The sequence below is a fragment of the Hemiscyllium ocellatum genome, chromosome 1 (assembly GCF_020745735.1).
Source record: "Hemiscyllium ocellatum isolate sHemOce1 chromosome 1, sHemOce1.pat.X.cur, whole genome shotgun sequence".
In the NCBI taxonomy this organism is placed as follows: Eukaryota; Metazoa; Chordata; class Chondrichthyes; order Orectolobiformes; family Hemiscylliidae; genus Hemiscyllium; species Hemiscyllium ocellatum.
Window position 1 is genome coordinate 46807058 of NC_083401.1, and position 26775 is coordinate 46833832.

Genomic DNA, 26775 nt, shown 5'->3' on the forward strand with positions numbered 1-26775 from the left:
TCACCCCCCACCTTCATTCACGTATCACCTTCAAAGCTACCTCCCCCCCCCCCCCCCCCCCCCCCCCCCCCCCAGCCCCATCCCTATTTATCTATGCCTGAAACATTGACTCTCCTGCTCCTGGGATACTGCCTGATCTGCTGCACTTTTCCAGCACCCCACATTTTGACTTTGATCTCCAGCATCTGCGGTCCTCACTTTCTCCTTTTTAAATACTTCATCAGTGATCTAACCTCTAGTCTTTTACGAACTATAAACGGCCAAAAACAGCAGGAAGCACTCTTCCCCCATGCACTGAATTTTCACTGTGCTGTAAGTTCCCAGAAAAATACACACATTCTGCATTGCTCTCTCCCAACTGCTCATGCGAAACTTAGCATTGTCCCACTTGCTCCCTTCAGAATGGAATGTTCTGAAGGAATGTTATATCCGATTTGAAATGCTAACTCTGTTTCTCTCTCCATATACAGTACTGCACTTGCTGAATTTCTCTTTGTTTTATTTTGGATTTCCAACATTCGCATTTTGCTTTTATGTCAGACTTTCCATGTTTAAATTGTAAGTGTATCTTTAGCAATCATTTATTGTAAAGAAAACTTTTTATTTGTTCATTAATATACTGAACCACAATTTGTTGCTTACTCCTAATTGTTCTTAAGGTGGGTTTTCGTCTTGAACCAGTGCTGTCCAAATCCACCTTTTGTTCACCCTATGATCCAAATATTTATTTAATAACCATTTTGCAGGCATGATTATTCTAGCCATTCATTCAATGTCAGTTTGGTGGACATTAGTAGTGCCAATTTTTTGAAAGCCCATCGTCCTCTTAGATGAACGACCACAAGAGCCTAGAAGCTGTTTCAGTTCTGAAGTTTTTTCGAAAGCTCAGAGTATTGTTTTTCAATCTATTAGTAAGTAAAAAATGAGGTCTGCAGATGCTGGAGATCACAGCTGCAAATGTGTTGCTGGTCAAAGCACAGCAGGTTAGGCAGCATCTCAGGAATAGAGAATTCGACGTTTCGAGCATAAGCCCTTCATCAGGAATAAGAGAGAGAGAGCCAAGCCGGCTGAGATAAAAGGTAGGGAGGAGGGACTAGGGGGAGGGGCGATGGAGGTGGGATAGGTGGAAGGAGGTCAAGGTGAGGGTGATAGGCCGGAGTGGGGTGGGGGCGGAGAGGTCAGGAAGAGGATTGCAGGTTAGGAGGGCGGTGCTTTCAATCTATTGCCAATTAACTCTCTTTATTCCAAGTTTCAAATGATTTTTTTTCTGTCATGGAGTGTGCGTGTCTTTGGCTTGGTTAGCATTTATTACCCATCCCGTATTGCCTAGAAGGCACTTAAAGGTCAGCTACATTGTTGTGGGTCTGGATTCAACATGTAGACCAGACCAGACCAGATAACAACAACTGATTTCTTTCCCTAAAGGACACAATCAAGAAGTAAGTGAAAAATCTGCTAAATCGTACTAATTTTCCAAAGGCTTATTTCATAACAAAGCATGGGTATGGGAGGAAGGTTTTCGTGATAATGGAAGTAGTGACATGACCTTTGTATATTAACAGCTACACCTGTAAAGTCAAAATGCTGGAGCAAATGTGGTCTAGTCATTTGAAAAAACATACAAGAGATCAATATGGGGCTTTGCGTTTAGAGTATCTAACAAAGTGTTTTCAGCACTTTTTTAATGTTCAAGTTTATTTGTGTACTTGAGCAGAAAGCAACATCACCAACTCTGTCAGAGCCTGCATTTTATTTCAAAGAGTGCCCTGGATTACAGCAATTTATCAAATTGAGGCAATGTGAACACTAAAGCATGAATGGCATGCACTTTTAATCTAAAGAAAGAAAAGGATTTGAAGCAGATGATCACATTTCTTGCACCTTTCACAGATAATGTGCGATCTATATTGATCACTATTCTGGATTCACTTTTAAAATAAGTAATAATTGTAACTACAAATACTATTATGGATTTTTCTCTCTTTCTACAGGTGCATTGGACCGATGTGTAATGGGAATTACTGCGGTGGAAATATTGAATGCTTGTGATGAAGCCGTTCCAGCTGCTGTAGATACCCTCAGTCATCCTGCTGTAAATCTAAAACAGGCCATGACTCGGCGGAGCCTCACTGCTTTGAAACATATGGCACATCACAAACTACAGACACTTGCTACCAATCTTTTGGCCTCTGAAGCTGCTGATAAGGTATAACATTTCCTCAGCAACTTTATTGTGCACTGAGGTGTTACAAAATTTCTAATTCTAATTTAAGTTGATTTTGTGTTAATTTTTATGAACTTATCTGAATTGATGGAGAATTATTTTTTAAAGATAAACATGAAACCTATATTGCAAGCCATCATCAAGGCTGAAGAAAATCAGATAAATTAATAGTTTTTGGTACTTAGTTAGTACTCAGCTTGGATATTTGGTCTAAAGATTTAGGAATGAAAACCTTAAGATAGTCAAGAGTTTCACACTTTTGAGATTCTGTCAACCGATTAGTCTCAGTAGAATGTGAATGTAGTGAGCAGGCAATGTGTGCATGATGGTGTATTTGGAGCGTGGATGAAATGAGGAGCATTGACCATGTGTAAATATTTGTGTGTGCATTGTTAAGGTTCTTTCAAATATTACTGTTTTTGCATCATTGTAACTGTTTAAATGAGTGCTGAAGCTCTACTGATGTGTATCTCTTTTTTTTGCCTTATACAGAGTAGGGAATATGAATTCTAATTGCAAAAGAAGCAAACAGTGTTATTTATTCTTTAATGCTGAACAGGAGTTCTAAATGTACATGCTCAAAACAAATCAACAGAATTGCAATACAGATTTAACTACAGCATTTAGGTGGTCTATCTGAAGTTGTTTATTCACCACGGGCATTATATGTAGGTGCAATTGCCAGTCCCACTTTTATTTTCTGTTGTGAATTTTTAATAGCATGGTTTTATAGTGCAATTAGAGATAATAGCATCAGAAATGGCAACCATTACTTGAGCTTCCAAACGTGAAGATATAGGGTCTGTAAAGGCCAATTGAGGTCTAGAGCAATTGTGATTAGGTTTTCACCAATGTATTTGTCAAGTATAAAGAAGAAGCATTAATCATTTTGGGACAAAATTATGTCATCATAGAGTTTGTGGAACTCCTATGCTGAGATTTCTGTTAAAATTCAAAAGCATAAAATCTCTTAGATTTAGGCAGAAAAGTGATACTCCAGTGACAACTATTTCTTCCTTCTGTGAGAGGCAGAATGTTGCAAATGATGGTGTTTAAAATACCTAATGAAGGAACCAAAACAAAACTCAGATTATGAGCAAATAAATTTAAAGAAGTCATGTTAGAAAGTAACTGTGTTCGTAATTGAACCAAAAGGTCAGCTTCAGTGCTTTATGACTATGACTTCATGGAGAGACATTATCTAAAGAAGCTCTCATGCAGATATTTGCCAGAAAGAAACCAATTATACTGTGCGACTGCACAAGGAACTTTAAAGTAGAAATGGGATGGCCCTTCACTGAGGCTTGAGTCTTTGTGAGATTATTGAGTGATAAACCCTTTATGACTGATATTTGTAATAAGATTATTTCAAATTATTAAGTCGTGTAAAATAGTTTATTTTTCTTTTTGTGTCTGATAAACTTTAATGTTCTTTTGTTAAAATTGTTGGCAACCTTTTGTGGAAATGTTCTGTGACTGACAACCAAATTGTTAACATAAAACTTATGCTCTGTTAAACCGAGTTTCACTCAGGGACACCACTTGCCTCATATTACCATCAGCAGTTTTTATTTGAATATCTGATTCAGTAGAGTTGAAAGTATAAATCTTCTCATTCTGCAGCAGTTCTAGCTGGACAGTTGAATATTTTTGCAGGTGTGGCAGCATCCATGAAGAGAATTCAAAGTTAATGTTTTGGGCCTAGTGACCCTTCCTCTGAACTGGTGGTAGCTAGGAAAATGTCAGTTTATGGACAAAAGGTAGGATGGGGATGACTGGATAAGGCGTAAATGATCAGTGTGGATAGAGCCCAAAGAGAGGGAAGACAAAGGAATGGATAATGATCTGGCTAGGAGAGTGAATAGCTGTTAGTGGCTAACAAGAAGCAGTGTTTAATGGCACACTATGTGATAACAAGGCATGGTGTGTGGGGTTGGAGGCGAAGACATGGGAGAGTTCAGGCCCTAAAATTATTGAACTTGATCTTGAGTCTGGAGGGATTCAGGGCCCCCAAGCGAAAATGAGATGTTTTTCTTCTGGCTTGCGCTGAGCTTTGCTGGAACATCGGAGCAAACCAGACAGATGTCCAGGGAACAGGGTGCTATGTTAAAATGGCAGACAACTGGAAGCTCAAGTCCCCAACTCCACACACTAGGCTTTGTTAACTCATCATCTGGTATTATGCACCACTATTGTTCGCCACTAGCAGTCTCCATGAACAGAAATTTACTCTCCTAGCCAGATCATTATCCACTCCTTTTAAACTAATTCAGCTGAGGGATGGGAACCTGAATTGTAGCTCCAGCGTATAGGAGATCGAGAGTAGTGAGGTCATAAATAAGGTTTCAAGGTTGAAAGAGTGTACTGGCAGGCAGGAAGGTGGTTTTGAAGTGTGTCTACTTCAACGCCAGGAGCATCCGGAATAAGGTGGGTGAACTTGCAGAATGGGTTGCTACTTGGGACTTCGATGTTGTTGCCATTTTGGAAACATGGATAGAGCAAGGACAGAAATGGTTGTTGCAGGTTCAGGGGTTTAGATATTTCAGTAAGAGCAGGGAAGGTGATAAAAGAGGGGGAGGTGTGGCATTGTTAGTCAAGGAATCCTGAAGAAGGGTTTATGCCCGAAACGTCGAATCTCCTGTTCCTTGGATGCTGCCTGACCTGCTGCGCTTTTCCAGCAACACATTTTCAGCTCTGATCTCCGGACCTCACTGCAGACCTCACTTTCTCCTCCCTGATGGGCATTTCAACTCCACTCTCCATAGCCCTTAATTCCTTGTGACATCAAGAATCTATCAATCTCTGCCTTGAAGACATTTAGCGTCCTGGCCTTCACTGCACTCCGTGGCAATGAATTCCACAGGCCCATCACTCTCTGGCTGAAGAAATGTCTCCGCATTTCTGTTCTGAATTGACCCCCTCTAATTTTAAGGCTGTGTCTACGGGTCCTAGTCTCCTCGCCTAATGGAAAAAATTTCCTAGCGTCCACCCTTTCCAAGCCATGTATTATCTTGTAAGTTTCTATCAATTCTCCCCTTAATCGTCTAAACTCCAATGAATACAATCCCAGGATCCTCAGCCGTTCCTCATATGTTAGACCAACCATTCCAGGGATCATCCGTGTGAATCTCCGCTGGACACATTCCAGTGCCAGTATGTCCTTCCTGAGGTGTGGGGACCAAAACTGGACACAGTACTCCAAATGGGGCCTAACCAGAGCTTTATAAAGTCTCAGTAGCACAACGGTGCTTTTATATTGCAACCGTCTTTAGATAAGTGACAACATTGCATTCGCTTTCTTAATCACGGACTCAACCTGCATGTTAACCTTTAGAGAATCCTCGACTAGCACTCCCAGATCCCTTTGTGCTTTGGCTTTATGAATTTTCTCTCCGTTTAGAAAGTAGCGTATGCCTTTATTCTTTTTTCCAAAGTGCAAGACCTCGCACTTGCTCACGTTGAATTCCATCAGCCATTTCCTGGACCACTCTCCCAAACTGTCTAGATCCTTCTGTAGCCTCCCCACTTCCTCAGTACTACCTGCCCGTCCACCTAACTTCGTATCATCTGCAAACTTCGCTAGAATGCCCCAAGTCCCTTCATCCAAATCATTAATATATAATGCGAACAGCTGTGCCCCAACACTGAACCCTGCGGGACACCGCTTGTCACTGGCTGCCATTCCGAAAAATAACTTTTTATCCCAACTCTCTGTCTTCTGTCAGACAGCCAATCCTCAATCCATCCCAGTAGCTCACTTGAACACCATGGGCCCTCACCTTGCTCAGCAGCCTCCCGTGTGGCACCTTATCAAAGGCCTTTTGGAAGACTAGATGGATGGACCACATCCACTGGGTTTCCCTAGTCTAACCTACTTGTCACCTCTTCAAAGAATTCGAACAGGTTTGTCAGGCGTGACCTCCCCTTACTAAATCCATGTTGACTTGTTCTAATCAGACTCTGCTCTTCCAAGAATTTAGAAACCTCATCCTTAATGATGGATTCTAGAATTTTACCAACAACCGAGGTTAGGCTAATTGGCCTATAATTTTTCATCTTTTGTCTTGATCCTTTCTTGAACAAGGGGGTTACAGCAGCGATCTTCCAATCGTCCGGGACTTTCCCTGACTCCAGTGACTCTTGAAAGATCTCAACCAATGCCTCCGCTATTTCCTCAGCCACCTCTCTCAGAACTCTAGGATGTATCCCATCGGGGCCAGGAGAGTTATCAATTTTAAGACCTTTTAGTTTTTCTAGCACTATCTCTTTTGTAATGGCAACCATACTCAACTCGGCCCCCTGACTCCCTTTAATTGTTGGGATATTACTCATGACTTGCACTGTGAAAACTGACGCAAAGTACTTGTTAAGTTCTGCTGCTATTTCCTTATCTCCCATCACTAGGCTTCCAGCATCAGTTTGAAGTGGCCCAATGTCTACTTTTGCCTGTCGTTTGTTTCTTATGTATTGAAAGAAACTTTTACTATCATTTCTAATATTACTGGCTAGCCTACCTTCATATTTGATCCTCTCCTTCCTTATTTCTCTCTTTGTTATCCTCTGTTTGTTTTTGTAGCCTTCCCAATCTTCTGATTTCCCACTGCTCTTGGCCACTTTGTAGGATCTCTCTTTTTCTTTAATACATTTCCTGACTTCCTTTGTCAGCCATGGCTGTCTAATCCCTCCCCGGATAATATTTCTTTTCTTGGGAATGATCCTCTGTACAGTGTCCTCAATTATCCCACAAACTGCTGCCATTTTTGCTCTACTGTCTTCCCCGCTAGGCTCTGCTTCCAGTCTATTTTTGTCAGTTCCTCTCTCATGCCCTCATAATTACCTTTATTTAACTGTAACACTATTACATCTGATTTTGCCTTCTCTCTTTCAAACTGCAGACTGAACTCTACCATATTATGATCGCTGCTTCCTAAGGGTTCCCTTACTTTAAGATCTTTTATAAAGTCTGGTTCATTGCAAAGCACTAGGTCCAGAATAGCCTGCTCCCTTGTGGGCTCCATGACAAGCTGTTCCAAAAAGCCATCCTGTAAGCATTCCATGAATTCCCTTTCTTTGGATCCACTGGCAACATTATTTACCCAGTCCACCTGCATATTGAAGTCTCCCATGATCACTGTGACCTTGACTTTCTGACATGCCTTCTCTATTTCCCGGTACATGTTGCGTCCCTGGTCCTGACCACTGTTAGGAGGTCTGTATACAACTCGAATTATGGTTTTTTTGCCTTTGTGGTTCCTCAATTCCACCCACACAGACTCCACATCATCTGACGCTATGTCATTCAGTGCCATAGATTTAATTTTGTTCTTAACTAACAAGGCAACCCCACCCCCTCTGCCGACCTCCCTGTCTTTTCGATAAGTTGAAAATCCTTGGAGGTTTAACTGCCAGTCCTGACCCCCCTGTAAGTACGTCTCTGTGATGCCTACCGCATCATAATCATTCACTATGATCTGTGCCATCAGTTCATCTGCTTTGTTATGAATGCTACGAGCATTCAGGTAAAGTGCCTTAATGCTAACTTTATCATTAGAGATATTGGAAGTCATATGATGTCCGAAGTTATCCTTCCTTTTTGCTGCATTCCCAGTCTGCCTTGAGTTTAGATCCGCCTGCACATATGCTATCCTGTTACTTATCTTTCCATTTAACTCCATACTCCCTGTCGCTTTCACTTTCCCTTTCCCCCAACTCAGAAGTTTAAAGTCCTACTGACCACCCTATTTATCCTCTTCGCTAGAACATTGGTACCTGATTGGTTCAGGTGGAGACTGTCCCAACGGTACAGATCCCCTCTGTTCCAAAACTGATGCCAATGCTCCATGAAGTGGAATCCCTCTTTCCCACACCAATCCCTTAGCCACGTGTTTACTTGCCTAATTTTCTTGTGCCTATGCCAATTGGCACGTGGCTCGGGTAGTATCCGGAGATTATGACCCTTGAGGATCTGTACTTCAATTTCCTGCCTAGTGCTTCGTAATCCCCAAACAGGTCCTCCACCTTAGTCTTGCTTATGTTGTTAGTACCAACATGGACCACAACAACTGGATCCTCCCCCTCCCGCTCCAATATCCTTTCAAGTCGGTCGGAGATGTCCCGCACCCTGGCACCGGGCAGGCAACGCACCATGCAAGACTCCCGTTCTGGCTTGCAAAGGATACTATCTGTCCCCCTAATGATAGAATCCCCTATAACTACTACTTGTCTATTTGCTCCCCCCTCTTGAATGGCCTTCTGCACCATTGTGCCGTGGTCAGTTGGCTCATCCTGTCCAGAGCCCTTTTCCTCATCCGAACCGGGAGCAAGAATCTCATATCTGTTGGACAAGGTCAAGGGCTGAGGCTCCTCCACTCCTGAACTCAGGTTCCCCCTACCTGCCTCACTTACAGTCACACTCTGATGTGCCTGATCACTAGCGGAATGTGAATTACTTAATCTCCCAGGTGTGACTGCCTCCTGAAACAAAGCGTCCAGGTAACTCTCCCCCTCCCAGATGTGCCGCAGTGTTTGAAGCTCAGATTCCAGATCATCAGCTCTGATCCGGAGTTCTTCCAACAACCAACACTTGCTGCAGATGTGGTCACTGCCCTTCTCAATGGGATCAGCCAGCTCACACATCATACAGCTACAGCACATCACCTTCCCAGCTATCTCTGCTTAGTTAATTACTTAGTTCATTTGTACACGTTTGAGTTAAAATACTTTCTGATATCTCTCTGCTATAGTCTTTCCCTAAAAAAGAATTAATATATATACACACAAAAACAAAGTAATTTTTTTAACCAGTCACTAGTAAAGAAATAGAAAATCTTTACCTTAAAAAAAAAACCCAGAGTAGTTAAGGAGGTTAGAGGAGGAGGGTGGGTGGGAGATACTACAGGTGTAGAATCTCGGGTTTAGCCACCTTCCTGATTTATATGCTCACTGCTTTCCTTCCCGGCTGCCCCTTTGGTCATCGTCACTTCCCCTGCTGCTCCCGCTCTTTCTGTGAAGAGAGAGAAAAAAAAACACCGCTGCCTGCTACAGGTAACTAATTTTAAAACAAACTGTCTTACCTTAGCTGTAGTCTTCCGGGTTCGTTTTTACTCAGCCGCTGCTCCCACTCAAATGACCGTTGGTGTCGAAGGGTGAGTATTTATACTCACTGCTTTCCTTCCCTTTCCTTTATGTCATCATTGTCTACAGGAATAGTGCCAGAAGACTGGAGGGTAGCAAATGTCCCCATTTTCAAGAAGGGGAATAGAGACAACCCTGGTAATGATAGACCGGTGATTCTTTCGTTGATTCTGTGTGAAATTTTGGAAAGGCTTATAAGAGAGAGGATTTGTAATCCTCTAGAAAGGAATAAATTGATTAGGGATAGTCAACACGATTTTGTGAAATGTAGGTCTTGCCTTTCAAACTTTATTGAATTTTTTGAGAAGGTGACCAAACAGGTGGATGAGGGTAAATCGGGTGATGTGATGTGTATGGATTTTAATAAAGCATTTAATTAAGTTCCCCATGGTAGGCTATTACAGAAATTATGCAGGCATAAGATTGAGGGTGATTTAGCGGTTTGGATCAGAAATTGGCTCAATGTAAGAAGAAGTCAGAAGGTGGTGCTGATGGGAAGTGTTCATCCTGGAGTTCAGTTACTATCGCAAGGATCTGTTTTGGGGCCCTTGCTGCTTGTCATTTTTATAAATGACCCTGATGGCGTAGAAGGATGGGTTAGTAAATTTGCGGATGACAGTAAGATTGGTGGAGTTGCGGACAGCGCAGAAGGATGTTCCAGGTTACAGAGGAACATAAGCTGCAGAGCGAGGTTGAGAGGTGGCAAATGGATTTTAATGTGGATAAGTGTGAGATGATTCACTTTGGAGGGAGCAACAGGAATAAAGAGTACTGAGCTAAGGGTAAGATTCTTGGTAGTATGGATGAGCAGAGAGATCTCAGTCTCCATGTGTATAGATCCATGAAAGTTGCCCCAGGTTGATTAGATTATTAAGAAGGTGTACAGTGTGTTAGCTTTTATTGGTAGAGGGATTGAGTTTCAGAGCTATGAGGTTATGTTGCAGTTGTACAAAACTCTGGTGTGCCCACACTTGGAGTATTGTGTACAGTTTTGGTCGCCGCATTATAGAAAGGATGTGGAAGCTTTGGAAAGGGTGCAGAGGAGATTTCCTAGGATGTTGCTTGGTATGGAAGGAAGGTCTTATGAAGAAAGACTGAGGGACTTGGGGCTGTTTTCGTTGGAGAGAAGAAAGTTGAAATGTGACTTAACAGAGACATACAAGATAATCAGATTATTAGATAAGGTGGACAGTGAGAGCCTTTTTCCTCAGATGGTGATAGCTGGTACGTGGGGATAAATCTTTAAATTGAGGGGTGATAGATATAAGACAGATGTCAGAGGTAGGTAGTTTACTCAGAATAGTAAGGACGTGGACCGCCCTGTCTGCAACAGGAATGGACTCGCCAACTTTACAGGCATTTAAATGGCCATTGGATAAACATACGGATTATAATGGAATAGTGTAGGTTAGATAGGCTTCAGATTAGTTTCACAGGTCAGCACGACAAGGACTGAAGGGCCTATATGGCACTCTAATGTTCTATGTTTGTCTGCCTTTCTCTTCCCTCTCTTTGGGCTCTAGCCCCATCTATCATTTACTCTTGCCCCTTTCCCCACTCTACCTTCTGCTTATAAAGCAACATTTTCCGAACTACCATCAGTTCTGAGGAAGGATCATCAGACTTGAAACATTAACTCTGATTTTTCTGCACAGATGCTGACAGATCTGCTGAGCTTTTTCAGCAACTTCTGTTTTTGCTTCTTGTTTACAGCATTCACAGTTCTTTTGCTTTTTTTAATTGAATATTTTTGTTTGAGTTCAGCCTTTTAATTATTCTTACATGAGGAAGGTCAGTGTTAATCCTTGTCCCTAAATACTTTTGAACGGAGTGTCTTGTTAGGGTTGCTTCAGAGGTCACTTATGAGTCAGCCACATTTTTCCAGTCTTGAATCTTATGCAGACCAGTCTGGGTGAGGATGCCCGGTTTTCTGCCCTAAAAGATATAAAATGTGATTTTTACGAGCACTGATCATTGTTTGAATGTTAACATTACTGAGACGAGCTTTGTGTACCAGAGTCATTAATTGAAATTAAATTCTAACATCTCTCAAAACATTGATCTAAGGTTTAGATTACTAACCTAGTAACATTACGAATATGTTACTCTTCTCCACATTAGCTCTGTGCTAAATTGGTTGCGATACAAATTGTTGTTCTATTATACATCAGAAATTACTGACTCAGTGTCTGTGTGTCTCATGCCTAAATTTCTCACCTTTCAAATGAGTATTTGCATATATTTTAATATACTCTGTCTGTGGATCTGCCTGCACTTTTATTGCAGTTTAGATTAGATTCCCTCCAGTGTGGAAACATGCCCTTCAGCCCAACAAGTCCACACCGACCTTCTGGAGAGTAACCCACCCTAATGCACATTACACTACAGGCAGGGCACATCTTTGGACTGTGGGAGGAAACCAGAGCACCCGGAGGAAACCCACAAAGTCACGGGGAGAATGTGCAAACTCCACACGACAGTCGCCTGAGGCTGGAATCAAACCTGGGTCCCTGGTGCTGAGAGGCAGCAGTGCTAACCACTGAGCCATCGTGGATTATTGGCAATAACATGAGGCAGCATCTCCTAAATCTCATTTTTCCCAGCCCTGCGTTTTGACCAAGGACACACAACACTCTAGCTAAATACAGTGTCCTCAGAGGCACCTTGGCTGAGATTGCCATTGGCAGACAAATGATTAACTGTATGAACTCTTTTTCATCTGTTAGACTCAAGACAGCTCATATGATGATTTGAGAGGGTTCAATCAGTCCTGTTAATATAGATGTTTTTGGCAGGGTATCATGCTGTCTTGATAATTACATGAAAGAAGGTAGGCATCCTGAACATTGTAAAGACTAGCCTTTCTTTTATTTTTAGCATTGCTTAAAAAATATGCTTTTTTGAAGTACTTAATTATGCAGTCATTGGAACAATTTGCAAGACCAAAGTAAAGGGAAACTATACTGTATGAGAAGACGGTGCTTTTATTTTGCACACTTAGGCTTAGCAAATCTTGTCCAAATGTGGAATTTCATCTAATATTGGGCACATTGTTGTGAATTTCACAAGCATGGCTGCTTGAATACCACAAGTAGCTTGCTTGTTTTAAGAAGCCAAAGGGATATGATGTTTGATGAAATTCAACAGCCTTTGAAACATGGCCTCCCTATCTAGGATCGTACGGCACTGAAATTCATATATTATTCATTTATGTAATAGGAAGGACGTCATTTTGCCTTGACAGTATCCTGCTAGTGACAAATATCATTCATTTAGCAGCAACATAAAACAGCTAAGTTTGTGTGTTACTGAAACTTGAGATCCAATACCTTTGTAGGGTAATCTCAGGTAAGATTTTTCAAGGCTAAAAATGATGACTTTCGTGAGTTCCATAACCACAGTCCCTTTCTTCTCTACTTCGCACAGCACAAGCTGCTTTAACTTGCCTTTCTGAATAGACAATCCTACCAGCATCCAAATATCACAGTAGAAGCTTTTTTTCCATCCATCAGCATTTCTCTATCTACCTCGAGGTTTTGAAGTTTGAGAATACATAACCAGAAAGACCAGAGAACTTGTTTTGTTCTGTTGATTTTCTTGCCCCGTCACCAATCTTTTTGACCTTGAAAGACTAACTTTTGTCATTCAATCTGTCCTGACATCTCTCTAATTATATTGTTTTGCCCATGTCACACCCTTTTATTTTTCACCCAGAACCTATTGCACTTCCAATTTGACCTAGTTTGGATGAAAGGCATTGATCTGAAATGTGAACTGTTTCCTCCTCCTATGCTCCCATTGTCTGCTCAGAACCACCAGTGTTTGCATTTTCTCAGATTTTCATGATCCTTAGCTTATTTTTGCTTAGTGCTGAAACATGGATATGACAGAAAAGGGAACCAATGCACGATGATGAGGATAAGCAGTCTCCATCTATGATCTTTAACCAGTTTACAGCTCAACAAAGCCTAGGGCTGTCATATCCTCAGTTCTTTTGACAATATTAAAGGTTATTTAGAAAACTAAATTGTCATGCATATCTGAAACTTTACATTGCAGGCTATTGATGGGAGAAAATTAACATTTGTACTGAATGATGACAATGGCATGGTCTGATTTGACTTTTATTAAATTTGAACTTTGAAATTGATTGGTTTAAAACTAGCTGCCTTATTTCTAGAATTGCTGTTGTACCATCTTAAGTTACCAGAGAAAATAGCAATTTGGTAGACACAATGCAAACTTAGCAAATTTAATCAGATGCACTGCAGTATTCTCTTTGGATCTGGCTTTAATTTTTGTAAGATGCAGTGACCAACCAATTAAAAATTCTGACCATGAATATGCAATAATGTTGAATAACTTGTAAGGAAAACTGTTTAAGATAAATTAAAATATCTCCACATAGGTCTAGAATTTATAGTAACAGCTTAATGGGTAGCATATTCAACCCTTCGCTGTGTTAGTTAGACTTGCTCATTTAATCAGGGAGGAGAAAGTGAGGACTGCAGATGCTGGAGATCAGAGCTGAAAATGTGTTGCTGGAAAAGCGCAGCAGATCAGGCAGCATCCAAGGAGCAGGAGAATCTACGTTTCGGGCTTGAGCCCTTCTTCAGGAATGAGGAAAAGTGTGTCCAGCAGGCTAAGATAAAAGGTAGGGAGGAAGGACTTGGGGGAGGGGTGTTGGAAATGTGATAGGTGGAAAGAGGTCAAGGTGAGGGTTATAGGCCGGAGTGGGGGTGGGGGCGGAGAGATCAGGAAGAAGATTGCAGGTTAGGAAGGCGGTGCTGAGTTCGAGGGCTTTGACTGAGACAAGGTGGGGGGAGGGGAAATGAGTAAACTGGAGAAATCTGAGTTCATCCCTTGTGGTTGGAGGGTTCCTAGGCGGAAGATGAGGCGCTCTTCCTCCAGCTGTCGTGTTGCTATGGTCTGGTGAAGGAAGAGTCCAAGGACCTGCATGTCCTTGGTGGAGTGGGAGGGGGAGTTCAAGTATTGAGCCATGGGGTGGTTGGGTTGGTTGGTCCGGCTGTCCCAGAGATATTACCCCCTGGGTTGCAGTCGCCGCAGCCACTTCCACACCCAGCGACATCACTAACCTGCACAACCACCACGCCGCATGCGTCTCTGCCCCCACGCCGATCTCTGCCACCACGCCGATCTCCGCCCCCACGCCGATCTCCGCCTGCACGCCTAACCCCACCCCCACGCCAATCTCCGCCCGCACGCTTGTCCCCGCCCCCACTTCCAGCTCCAGCCCCACACCAGGTCCTAGCTCCCAGCCCTGCCGTGTTTTCACCATCCCTCCAGACCTCTCCCTCTCTGAGGATGAAAATCAGTCCTCGGCAGAGGCCTCACCTTCATTCCCCTGCGCTCTCGGGTTAACGAGTTCAACACGCGGCGAGACATCGGACAATTCTTCCATTGCCTCCGCCTCCGCGCCTACTTCTTCAACCAGGATTCTGGGCCACCCTCTGACGACCCCTTCTCCCGCCTCCAACACACCCCATCCACCTGTACACCCTGTGCTGGCCTCTTACCTGCCCTCGATCTCTTCATAGCCAACAGCCGCCACAACATTAACCGCCTCAACCTCTCCACCCCTCTCACCCACTCCAACCTCTCACCCTCGGAACATGCAGACCTCCACTCCCTCCATTCCAACCTCAACCTCACTATCAAACCGGCAGACAAGGGAGGCGCGGTAGTAGTTTGGTGCACCGACCTTTACACCACTGAGGCTAAACGCCAGCTTGCGGACACCACCTCCTACTGCCCCCTTGACCATGACCCCACCCCCACCACCAAACCATCATCTCCCAGACCATCCATAACCACATCACCCCAGGGGATCTCCCATCCACCGCCTCCAAACTCATAGTCCCACAACCCCGCACCGCCTGTTTCTACCTCCTGCCCAAAATCCACAAACCTGACTGCCCCGGCCGACCCATTGTCTCAGCCTGCTCTTGCCCCACCAAACTCATCTCTGCATACCTCGACACGGTCCTGTCCCCCTTAGTCCAAGAACCCCCCCACCTACGTTCGGGACACCACCCACGACCTCCACCTCCATGATTTTCGCTTCCTCGGTCCCCAACGCCTTATCTTCACCATGGACATCCAGTCCCTGTACACCTCCATTCCCCATCACGAAGGACTCAAAGGACTCAACACTTCTTCCTTTCCCGCCATACCAACCAGTACCCTTCCACGGACACCCTCCTTCGACTGACTGAACTGGTCCTCACCCTGAACAACTTCTCTTTCCAATCCTCCCACTTCCTCCAAACCAAAGGAGTAGCCATGGACATCCGCATGGGCCCCAGCTATGCCTGCCTCTTCGTAGGATATGTGGAACAGTCCATCTTCCGCAGCTACACTGGCACCACCCCCTACCTTTTCCTCTGCTACATCGATGACTGTATTGGCGCTGTCTTGTGCTCCCACGAGGAGGTTGAACAGTTCATCCACTTCACCAACACCTTCCATCCTGACCTCAAATTTACCTGGACCGTCTCAGACTCCTCCCTCCCCTTCCTAGACCTCTCCATTTCTATCTCGGGCGATCAAATCAACACGGACATTTACTATAAATCGACAGACTCCCACAGCTACTTAGACTACACCTCCTCCCACCCTGCCCCATGTAAGAATGCCATCCCATATTCCCAATTCCTTCGTCTCCACCGCATCTGTTCCCAGGAGGACCAGTTCCAATACCGAAAAACCTAGATGGCCTCCTTCTTCAAAGACTGCAATGTCCCCCCAGATGTGATCGATGATGCCCTCCACCGCATCTCCTTCACTTCCCACTCCTCCGCCCTTGAGCCCCGCCCCCTCCAATCACCACCAGGACAGAGCCCCACTGGTCCTCACCTACCACCCCACCAACCTCCATATACATCGTATCATCCGTCGTCATTCCTGCCACCTCCAAACGGACCCCACCACTAGGGATATATTTCCCTCCCCTCCCCTATCAGCGTTCAGAAAAGGCCACTCCCTCCGTGACTCCGTCGTCAGGTCCACACCACTAACCAACCCAACCTCCACTCCCGGTACCTTCCCCTGCAACCGCAAGAAATGTAAAACTTGCGCCCACACCTCCCCCCTTACTTCCCTCCAGGGCCCCAAGGGATCCTTCCATATCTGCCACAAATTCACCTGCACCTCCACACACATCATTTACTGCATCTGCTGCACCTGATGTGGCCTCCTCTATATTGGGGAGATAGGCTGCCTACTTGCGGAACGTTTCAGAGAACACCTCTGGGACACCTGGACCTACCAAGCCAACCACCCCGTGGCTCAACACTTCAACTCCCCCTCCCACTCTACCAAAGACATGCAGGTCCTTGGACTCCTCCATCGCCAGACCATAGCAACACGACGGCTTGAGGAAGAGCGCCTCATCTTCCGCCTAGGAACCCTCCAACCACAAGGGATGAACTCAGATTTCTCCAGTTTCCTCATTTCCCCTCCCCCCACCTTGTCTCAGTCAAATCCCTCAAACTCAGCACCGCCTTCCTAACCTGCAATCTTCTTCCTGACCTCTCCGTCCCCACCTCCACTCCGGCCTATCACCCTCACCTTGACCTCCTTCCACCTATCACATTTCCAACGCGCCTCCCCCAAGTCCTTCCTCCCCATCTTTTATCGTAGACTGCTGGACACACTTTCCTCATTCCTGAAGAAGGGCTCAAGCCCGAAACATCGATTTTCCTGCTCCTTGGATGCTGCCTGACCTGCTGCGCTTTTCCAGCAACACATTTTTTTGCTCATTTAATCTGCCAGTTGCTTGACCTGCAAGATGAAATGGCGTGGAATCCTCTTAGAGGTATTGGTGAACAGAATAAGAAACTGTGTGTCTCCTTTACTCATTGGATTAACAATAATGAAATGCACAGCACAAAAAGAAGTGCAAGTTAAAATGTGATAACTCAATATCAAATTCGGTTCAGGAAGAGAATTCAAGAGAGAGGACTAAGATTAGATTAAGCATGGAAGCATAAAGTAAAATTGTCTTCATTAAAAATCTTCACTAAAAGTTACACCTGATGACAGGAGACCTTAGTGAGAAATGACAGGCCAATCATTCAAATATAACATTTTATCTGCATAAGACAACATCATGATTCTCGGGAGTATATTAGTATACAAAACAACAAATAGCGTCAAAAGAGGGAAAAGTGAGAAAAAGACAAAATTACTCAGTCTTTAATGTGAATAGTATTCAGACCAAAATAAATAAATGAACAACACAAATAGAGATCAGTGAATATGATTTTAAAGCCATTGTAGAAACATGGTTACAATAAGAACAAAGTGGAGAACTAAATAGGACATGCAACTTTATTAGATGACGGTCAGGAAGAGAAGGGTTGTCATAGAATCATCCAATACAAAAAAGGGGGTTCGGCTCATTGAGTCTGTGCTGCTACAACTATGTCAAATCTATACTTCCCAGTTATGACATTTTAAGTGCTTATCCAAGCACTTGTTAAAGTTTGTGAGGTTATCCATCTCATAATAATCACCCAGGTATTGGCATTCTGGACCAGCCATAAACACTGGTGAAAACATTTTCATCAGCTCCCCATTAGAATTCCTGCCTTTCACCTTAAAAGTTTACAGCCTTGATATTGACCCTTCCACTAAGGGGAACAGCTGCTTTTTATTCACGCTGTCCATGCCCTTCATAATTCTATATAGGTCCTCCCCTTGACCATCAGCTCTGCTGCAAAGCAAAACATCTGAATTTCTCCGTATTCTCCTCATATCTGAAGTTCTCCATCTGAGGCAACATCGTGATGAATCTCCTGTGCACACCCTCAATTATAGCTTTCCTTTCGTGTGGTGACCGGTATTGCACCCTGTATTCCAGCTTTGTCCTAATCAAAGTTCTGTACAGGTCCAATATGGTCTCCCTCCTAATACAATCCGTGGTGGACTGATAAAGGCAAGTGTCCTATATGCTGCCTTAACTACTCTAAACCTGTCCTGCCACTTTCGGGGATTTGGGATACCCAAAATATGGTGTTTCTTCTGAACTTTTCAGTGTCCTGCTGTTTGTTGAGTACTTCCTTGTCTTGTTACTTCTTCCAAAAGGCATCTCCTCAAATTTAAATTCCATCTGCAACTGTCAATTCATTTAAATACTCCAGTATTTGAAGACTTCCTTCCTCACTGTCAACCATCCAGCCGATTTTGTTTCATCTGCAAGCTTGGTCATCATTCCTCTCATGTTTTTGTCCTCATCACTTAATATGTGTGTGTGTATGTATAGTGTATAATAAGAGACTTAACACTGATTCCTTCATTGGAGACTGGCCTCCAGTTACACAACAGCCATCTATCATCATTCTCTGTCTCCTACTATTGGGTCAGTTTTGGATCCATTTTGTCAAGTTATCCTAGATTCCATGTGCTTACACCTTCTTTTTCTGTCTTCCATGTGGGACCTTGTCAAAGGCTTCATTGAAATCCATATAAACTACATCAACTGCAGTACCCTCATCTAGTCACCACCTCAAAGTACCTGGTTTGTGAGGCATGACCTCCTGCTGACAAAATAAAGTTGGGTGGTAGGGTAGCTTTTGTAGAATAAGTACAAAATTATTTTGCTTTGGATGACATTGAATCCATATGGGAGGAGATTAGGAACTAACAAGAGGACGAAGACACTACTGAGCTTCGACTAAAGGCTTTTTAAAAGCAGCTTTTCTGTCGGATGAGCGATAAATCAAGAGGTAATGGGAGCATGTAAAAAAAAAAGGCAGTATGCTAATCACATGTAACTTTAATCTATCATATATATTGGTAAATCAAATTGACAAAGGTAGCCATGAAGAAGAATTAAGTGAGCATATTTGGAACAGTTTTTTGTGTGACCAACCAGAGATGAGGCTATTTTAAAGCAAGTGCAACAAAATGTTTGAGTAAGAGATCACATAGGTAATTGTAATGATAACATGGCTGAAGTTTGCATTCAGTTGAGAGACAGAGCTTGGATTAGAAGCAGTAGCAAGTCTGATAGCATCTGTGGAGGATAAGTTGAGGTAACATTTTGGGTCCAGTGACAGTTCAGAACAGTTTGTATAATCTCTCCTCTTATTTTAACCCCTGATGTCCAGGTATTATTCTTATAAGCACAAATTGTACTCTATCCAAGGCCAATATATCATTTGTAAGGTGTGGTGCCCAAATCTGCGCTTAAGTACTTGCACGAGTACAAGTGAGGTCTAATCAGGATTTGTATAATTGCAGTATAACCTCTACATTCTTGTACTCCCATTCTCCAGATATAAAGACCAGCAATTTGTTAGCTTTCGTGATTACTTTCTTCACCTGTTTGTGACATTTTCAAGATCTGCGCACCTGAACCCCCAAGATTCTTTGGACATTCACTCTATTAACTTCATACCATCTCGGAAGTACCCTGATCTATCCTCCTTCAACCCGAAAGGGATAACCTCACAAGCTCACATTGAACTCCATCTGCCGTAGATTTGCCAATTAACTTTAGTCTATTTATATTCCTTAATGTTGTTATCTACAATGCTACCTAACTTTGTGTTATCAGTAAATTTGGATATATATCTTTCTATGCTGTTATTCAATGTGTGACACAGTAGCTCAGTGGTTAGCATTGCTGCCTCTCAGTGCCAGGGACCTGGGTTCAATTTCAGTGACTGGCTGTGTGGAGTTTGCATACTCTTCCTATGTCTCTGTAGGTTTCCACTGGGTGCCACACACACAGTCCAAACATGTGCAGGTTAAGTAAATTGGCCATGGTACATTGCCCATAGTTTGCAGTGGGAAATGCAGGGCTAGAGAGATAGGATAGGGGAGTGAGATACTCTTCGGAGGGTCAGTGTAGGCTTAATAGGCCGAACGGCCTGCTTCCACAATGTAGGTTTTTTTTTGATTAGATTACTTACAGTGTGGAAACAGGCCCTTCGGCCCAACAAGTCCACACCGACCCGCCGAAGCGCAACCCATACCCCTACATTTACCCCTTACCTAACACTACGGGCAATTTAGCATGGCCAATTCACCTGACCCACACATCTTTGGACTGTGGGAGGAAACCGGAGCACCCGGAGGAAACCCACGCAGACACGGGGAGAACGCGCAAACTCCACACAGTCAGTCACCTGAGTCGGGAATTGAACCTGGGTCTCAGGCGCTGTGAGGCAGCAGTGCTAACCACTGTTTTTGTAAAAAATCAATGTGAATAATTGAGGCCCGAACATAGATCCTTGTGGGATACCCATGGTCACAACCTGACAATTTGATTACATACCCATTATCACTACTTTGGCATCTGCCTCTCAAACAATTTCCCAGCTATGTCAGTAATTTACCTTCAATTCCATGGGATTTACCTTGGTTAACAGCTCCTTATGTGGGACTTGATCAAATGCCTTCCAGAAGTACATATAAACAACATCTACACACATTCCCCTTTCTACTACCTTCATTACCTCTTCAAACAATTGAATGCAATTTGTCAGGCATGACCTACTTGTCATGAATCTATGCTGGCTGTCCCTAATTAACTGCAAATTCACAAGGACCTCAGTTACCCTATCCTTGATTATGGACTCTAATAATTGCATCATCACTGATGCTGGGCTGACTGGTCCAAAATTCTCTGGTTTTTGTCTTTTACCCTTAAAATGAATACAGTAACACATGCAATTTTTCAACTTATAGAGATGATAGCTTTATTTAGGGAATTCTGAAGGATTCTAATTAGGGCATCTGCAATGTGCTCCCCTACTTTGTTTAACACCCTTGAATGGAAACTGTCAGGTCCTGGAGATTTGTCACTCTTAAATTCCATTAATCTCCTTATTATTGATGTTTTACTTAATGGTAATTTTATTCAATTCCTGTTCTCAATCAACTATTAATTTTCTTGTTACTTCCGGTAAGGTATCCTTCTTTTCTGCTATAAATACTGAGGTGTAGTTATTATTAAACATGTCTGCCATTTCTGCATCATCATTGACATTATACTCATTTTCAGTCTTTAGTAGGCCAACATTGCTCCTGACCACCCGCTTTCCCTTTATGTAACTATAAAATTTATTCTTATTGATTTTGATGTCCCGAGTAAATTTCCTTTCCTAATAGCTTTTAGAAGCTCTTTAACCTGCTTTGTGGCCCTTAGCTGGTTTTTAAAATCTTTCTCATTCAGCAGGATCCCTGCTGTTGTTTGCTTTGGTTAAGAATATTATCAAAGTGGAAAAGAGAAAAGAAAATCGTATGGCAAAAATTAGTTATAAACCAGAGAATTGCAAAATCTTTAAGACCTAACCTAAACATAAGCAAGTGGGAGAAAATAAACTGAGGCAAGTAAGCAAGTCCATCAGAGCATGGAGGAACAGGAGTAAACCATTCAGCTCCTCAAATCTGTTCCACCATTCATTGAGATTCTGGGGTCTAATTCTACATATCTGCCTTTGGGTCACATCCCTTAACGAACTTTGTTTAATAAAAAATTGTCTATCACCATGGACATCCAATTCCTATACACTTCTATCTGCCATGATGAGGGCCTCCAAGCCCTCCATTTCTACCTGTCCTGATGTCCCCACCAGTATCCTTCCAGTGATACTTGCATTCATTTGGCTGAACCTCATCCTCAATTTCTCCATGGAATCCTCCCACTTTCTCCAGAAGAAAGGAGTAGCCATGGGTTACATTCTGTTTGTCAGTTACTTAGAATAATGCACCTTCTGCAGTCATACTAGCACCATTCCCCACCGTTTCCTCTGCTACATTGACAACTGTATCGGCGCCACCTCATGCTCCCTCGAGGAGGTTGAACAGTTCATCAACTTCACCAACACATTCCACCCTGAACTTTTAAGTTCACCTGGACCATCTCAGAAACCTCTCTCCCCTTTCTGGACCGCTCCATCTCCATCAACAGTGACCATCTCAACACTGACATCTCCTGCAAACCACTGACTCCCACAGCTACTTGGACTACACCTCCTCCAACCCTGCCTCCTGTAAATATGCTATCCCTTATTCTCAATTTCTCCGACTGCGCTGCAGCAAGGTGGCACAGTGGTTAGCACTGCTGCCTCACAGCGCCAGAGAACCGGGTTCAATTCCCGCCTCAGACGACTGACTGTGTGGAGTTTGCACATCCTCCCCATGTCTGCGTGGGTTTCCTCCGGGTGCTCCAGTTTCCTCCCACAGTCCAAAGATGTGCAGGTCAGATGAATTGGCCATGCTAAATTGCCAGTAGTGTTAGGTGAAGGGGTAAATGTTGGAGTGTTGATGGGTTGCACTTCGGCGAGTCGATGTGGACTTGTTGGACCGAAGGGCCTGTTTCCACACTGTAAGTAATCTAATCTAATCTAATCTGCTCTCAGGAGGAACAGTTCCACTGCAGAACACACCAGGTAGCCTCCTTTTTTTTAAAATGCCACAATTTCCACTCTTACATGATTGATTATACCCTCCAGTGCATATCATCCACTTCCTGCATCTCCGCCCTCAAATCCCACCCCTCCAACTGCAACAAGAACAAAACCCCCCCCAGTCCTCACCTTCCACCCCACTAATCTCCATATATATCGCATCATCCTCTGCCATTTCTGCCACCTACAAATGGACCCCACCACCAGAGATATGGCCAAGGTTGGAGGATTTGAGCTATAGAGAGACTGAACAGGCTGGGGCTGTGTTCCCTGGAGTGTTGGAGGTGGAGGGGTGACTTTATCGAGTTTTACAAAATTATGAGGGGCATGGAAAGGGTAAATAGACAAAGTCTTTTCAATGTGGTTGGGGAGTCAGGAACTAGAGGGCATAGATTTAGGGTGAGAGGGGAAAGATAGAAAAGAGACCTAAGGGGCAACTTTTTCACACACAGGGTGGTACATGTATGGAATGAGCTGCCAGAGGATGTGATGGAGGCTGGTACAATTGCAACATTTAAGAGGCATTTGGATGGGTATATGAGTAGGAGGGGTTTAGAGGGATATGGGCCGGGTGCTGTCAGATGGGACGAGATTGAGTTGGGATATCTGGTCAATATGGACGGGTTGGACCAAATGGTCTGTCTCATTGCTGTACATCTCTGTGACTGTTCCCTCTGCGCCTCCCTCATCAGATCCACACACTGCAAAACCAATTTCGTGTACAAAATCCCACGCAAGGACTGCACGAAACACTACATAGGACAAACAGGAAGACAGCTAACGACCCGCATCCATGAACACCAACTAGCCACGAAACAACACGACCAGCTATCACGACCAGTAGCCACACACGCAGATGACAAGCAACATGAATTCGACTGGGGCAACACTACTATTATAGGGCAAGCCAAACAGAGAACAGCCAGGGAATTCCTAGAGGCATGGCACTCATCCACAGATTCTATCAACAAACACATCAATTTGAACCAATATACCGGCCACTGCAGCGGACAGCAAGAACTGACAACCGGAAGCAGCAGAGACCAGCCACTATAAATGCCAGAGGAAACATCACAGAAGCGCTTCACAGGAGGCTCCCAAGCACTGAGGATGTCACCTAGAAAGGGGACGAAATGTTTGCAACACAAACTCCCAGCTCGGCAAACAGAACCACAACAGATAATGAGATGTTGTTGATGGAGATAACAATGGAGCGGGTGCATTGCCAACATTTTAGTTTCTATAGAGTCAGAGGTGTACAACACAGAAACAGACCCGTCGGTCCAACTCATTCATGCCAATCATATTCTAAATTAATCTAATTGCATTTGCCAGCATTTGGCCAAAAGCCTCTTATTCGTGTACCCATCCCGATGCCTTTTGAATGTTGTAATTGTGCCTGTCTCCACCACTTCCTCTGGCAGCTCATTCTACACATGCAACACCCTTTGCATGAAAAAAGTTGTCCCTTAGATCCCTTTTAAATCTTGCTTCTCTTACCTTAAATGTATGCTCTTTTTGGACTTCCATATCCTGGGGAAAAGGCCTTGTCTATTCACCCTATTTATGACCTTCATAAACTTTTATAAGGTCACCCTTCATCCTCAGACATTCCAGAGAAAACAGCCCCAGCCTATTCAGCCTCTCCCTACAGCTCAAACCCTCCAACCCTGGCAACATCCTTGTAAATCTTTTCAGAACCTTTTCATGTTTCACAATGTCATTCCTATCACAGGGATACCAGAATTTCATACAGTATACCATATTTAATCATGCATCTGCCTTTGGCTAAAGTTGCATCTGTGTATAATGTTTTCATTCTACTCCTATTTGAGAAATCACATGTAGAGTGAAATTGCAGTTCTTTGATAAATAATATCCAGTTTGTCAGATCCAGTCTCCTTTTGGAGTATCCAGTGATTTCTAATTTCAATGTCTGGTATTTATAGAAAACTGATGAATACCAACCACATTTTAAAACTGAAATATAGTCAACAATACTGTTTTTGTAATCACCAGGAATCTCTTGAATGCTGCAATCTTGTCTGGGGCAGAAGCAATTTAAAAACGAAAGAAAAGGCCTGAACTATGGTTCTTATTTTTATGCAGCCTTGTCTTTGACATGTATGGAAAGAGATCAGCAGGATAAAGACTGTTCAAATCACACGTCTGGAAATCCAGATCAATAGTTTCTGTTGTCCATATAGCAATAAACTCTCCAAAAACTTTCATGCTTTTTTAATAAGCTAATATAAGAATATGTGACATGGTATTGTTGAATGTTAACTTTCGACAAAGACTGAGTTTGTTCATTTCTAGTATTTGCAAGCTTTCAGATGACCGCCAGATGAAAATCATCTTTTTTCTTGGCAGTGAGTTTTGTGTGTTATCATCGCTGTCTATGAGAGTCCACTCTCAAGCAATGGTTCTGTTCCTCTCGAGTCACCAAAGAGTCCGATTCCCTGGAGTACATTGGGCCAAACGGGCTATCGTAGAGGATGGGATTTCCAATTTACTAGGCATACTATAATAAACCTAATCTGAGCCCAAAGACACACAAGACAGCCTCAAGTTGGTCATTAGGTGGTACTGTACTACAGTATTGACCATTTCTTCAATGTTCAAAAAAAACACCCAGTCATCCTGTAGTTCTAGCCAAATTCTCTGTATTTTTTTCAATGGTGACTGTATAAAGTACGTTTGGGAAAATTAACAAACAGTGAAATTCACAACTAATCTTGGAGGAACCTGTTACCTGTTTGGAAGAGGTGACAGCACTAAAACTGATAAAGTGAATATTTTTAAGTGTGGCCTGACAGTAAGTCTACAGTCGTGAATAGAGTGAGTTCTTTCTTGATATGTTTTATTGAGATCTGTTTCTTGATTAAACTTAAAAATATAAGCCATAAGTATAAAGTTAGCCTGGAGCTAGAGGAATGTGTTTTGTAGAGGAATTTCTCCTCTTGTTGGATGTGGGAGTTTAGAGAGAGTTTACAGGTTGTGAATCCTATCAGATCGAATGGATTGGTTGGAGAGACAGTTAGAGGCAATGAGGAATTTATAAGAGTAAGGGGATGTGGTGTATGGCAGTTATAGGAAGGGAGAAAGGTTGCAGGTTCAGTCATATAAGTGGGTAAACTCCAGGAAATGTAAGAGAGGTAGGCAGCTAGTGCAGGAATCTTCTGTGGCTATCCCCATTTCAAACAAGCATGCTGTTTTGGAAAATGTAGTCGGGGGGGATGAATTCTCAGGGGAGTGTAGCATGAACAGCTAAGTTTCTGGTATCGAGACAGACTCTAATGTAATGAGGGGTAGGTCGGGTTCCAAGAGATCAATTGTTTGAGGACTCTTTAGTCCCAAACACAGACAGACACTTCTGTGGCCAGCAGTGAAAAATCAGAATGGTGTGTTGTCTCCCTGGTGTCAGGATCAAGGATATTCAGAGAGGATACAGAATGTTCTCAAGAGGTAGAGGGATCAGCAGAAGATCATTGTACACAATGGAACCAATTACATAGGAAGGGAAAAGGATGAGATTCTAAAGGAAGAGTATAGAGAGTTATGCAGGAATTCAAAAAGGAGATCCTCAAGAGTAGTAATACCTGGATTACTCATGGTGCTGCGAGCCAGTGAGAGTAAGAAGAGGAGGATAGAGCAAATGAATGCATGGCTGAGGAGCTGGTATATGGGATCATTGGAATCTCTTCTGGGGTAGAAGTGACCTGTACAAGAAAGACGGATTGCACCTGAATTGGAAGGGGACTAATATACTGGCAGGGAGCTTTGCTAGAGCTGCTCAGGAGAATTTAAACATTGAAGGTAAGCGGGTGATAGGGAGATAGTGAGGAAAGATATCAATCTGAGACTGGTACAGTTGATAAAAGAAGCGAGTCGAACAGTCAGGGAAAGCAGGGACCAGATCTAAAAGCTGAAGTTCTAAATTGGAGAAAGGCCAGTTTTGATAGTATTAAGCAA

General features: G+C 43.3%; 1 protein-coding gene across 3 annotated transcripts in view; it reads left to right on the top strand.

Moving 5' to 3' along the window:
• Positions 1-26775, top strand: part of LOC132833420 (WD repeat-containing protein 7) — a 673682-nt gene that overhangs the window by 141880 nt on the left and 505027 nt on the right. For all 3 annotated transcript variants that reach the window (XM_060851797.1, XM_060851713.1, XM_060851878.1), the window contains one exon: positions 1992-2206. In XM_060851797.1, the coding sequence (XP_060707780.1) occupies positions 1992-2206 (215 nt within the window). The remainder of the gene's footprint in view (positions 1-1991; positions 2207-26775) is intronic.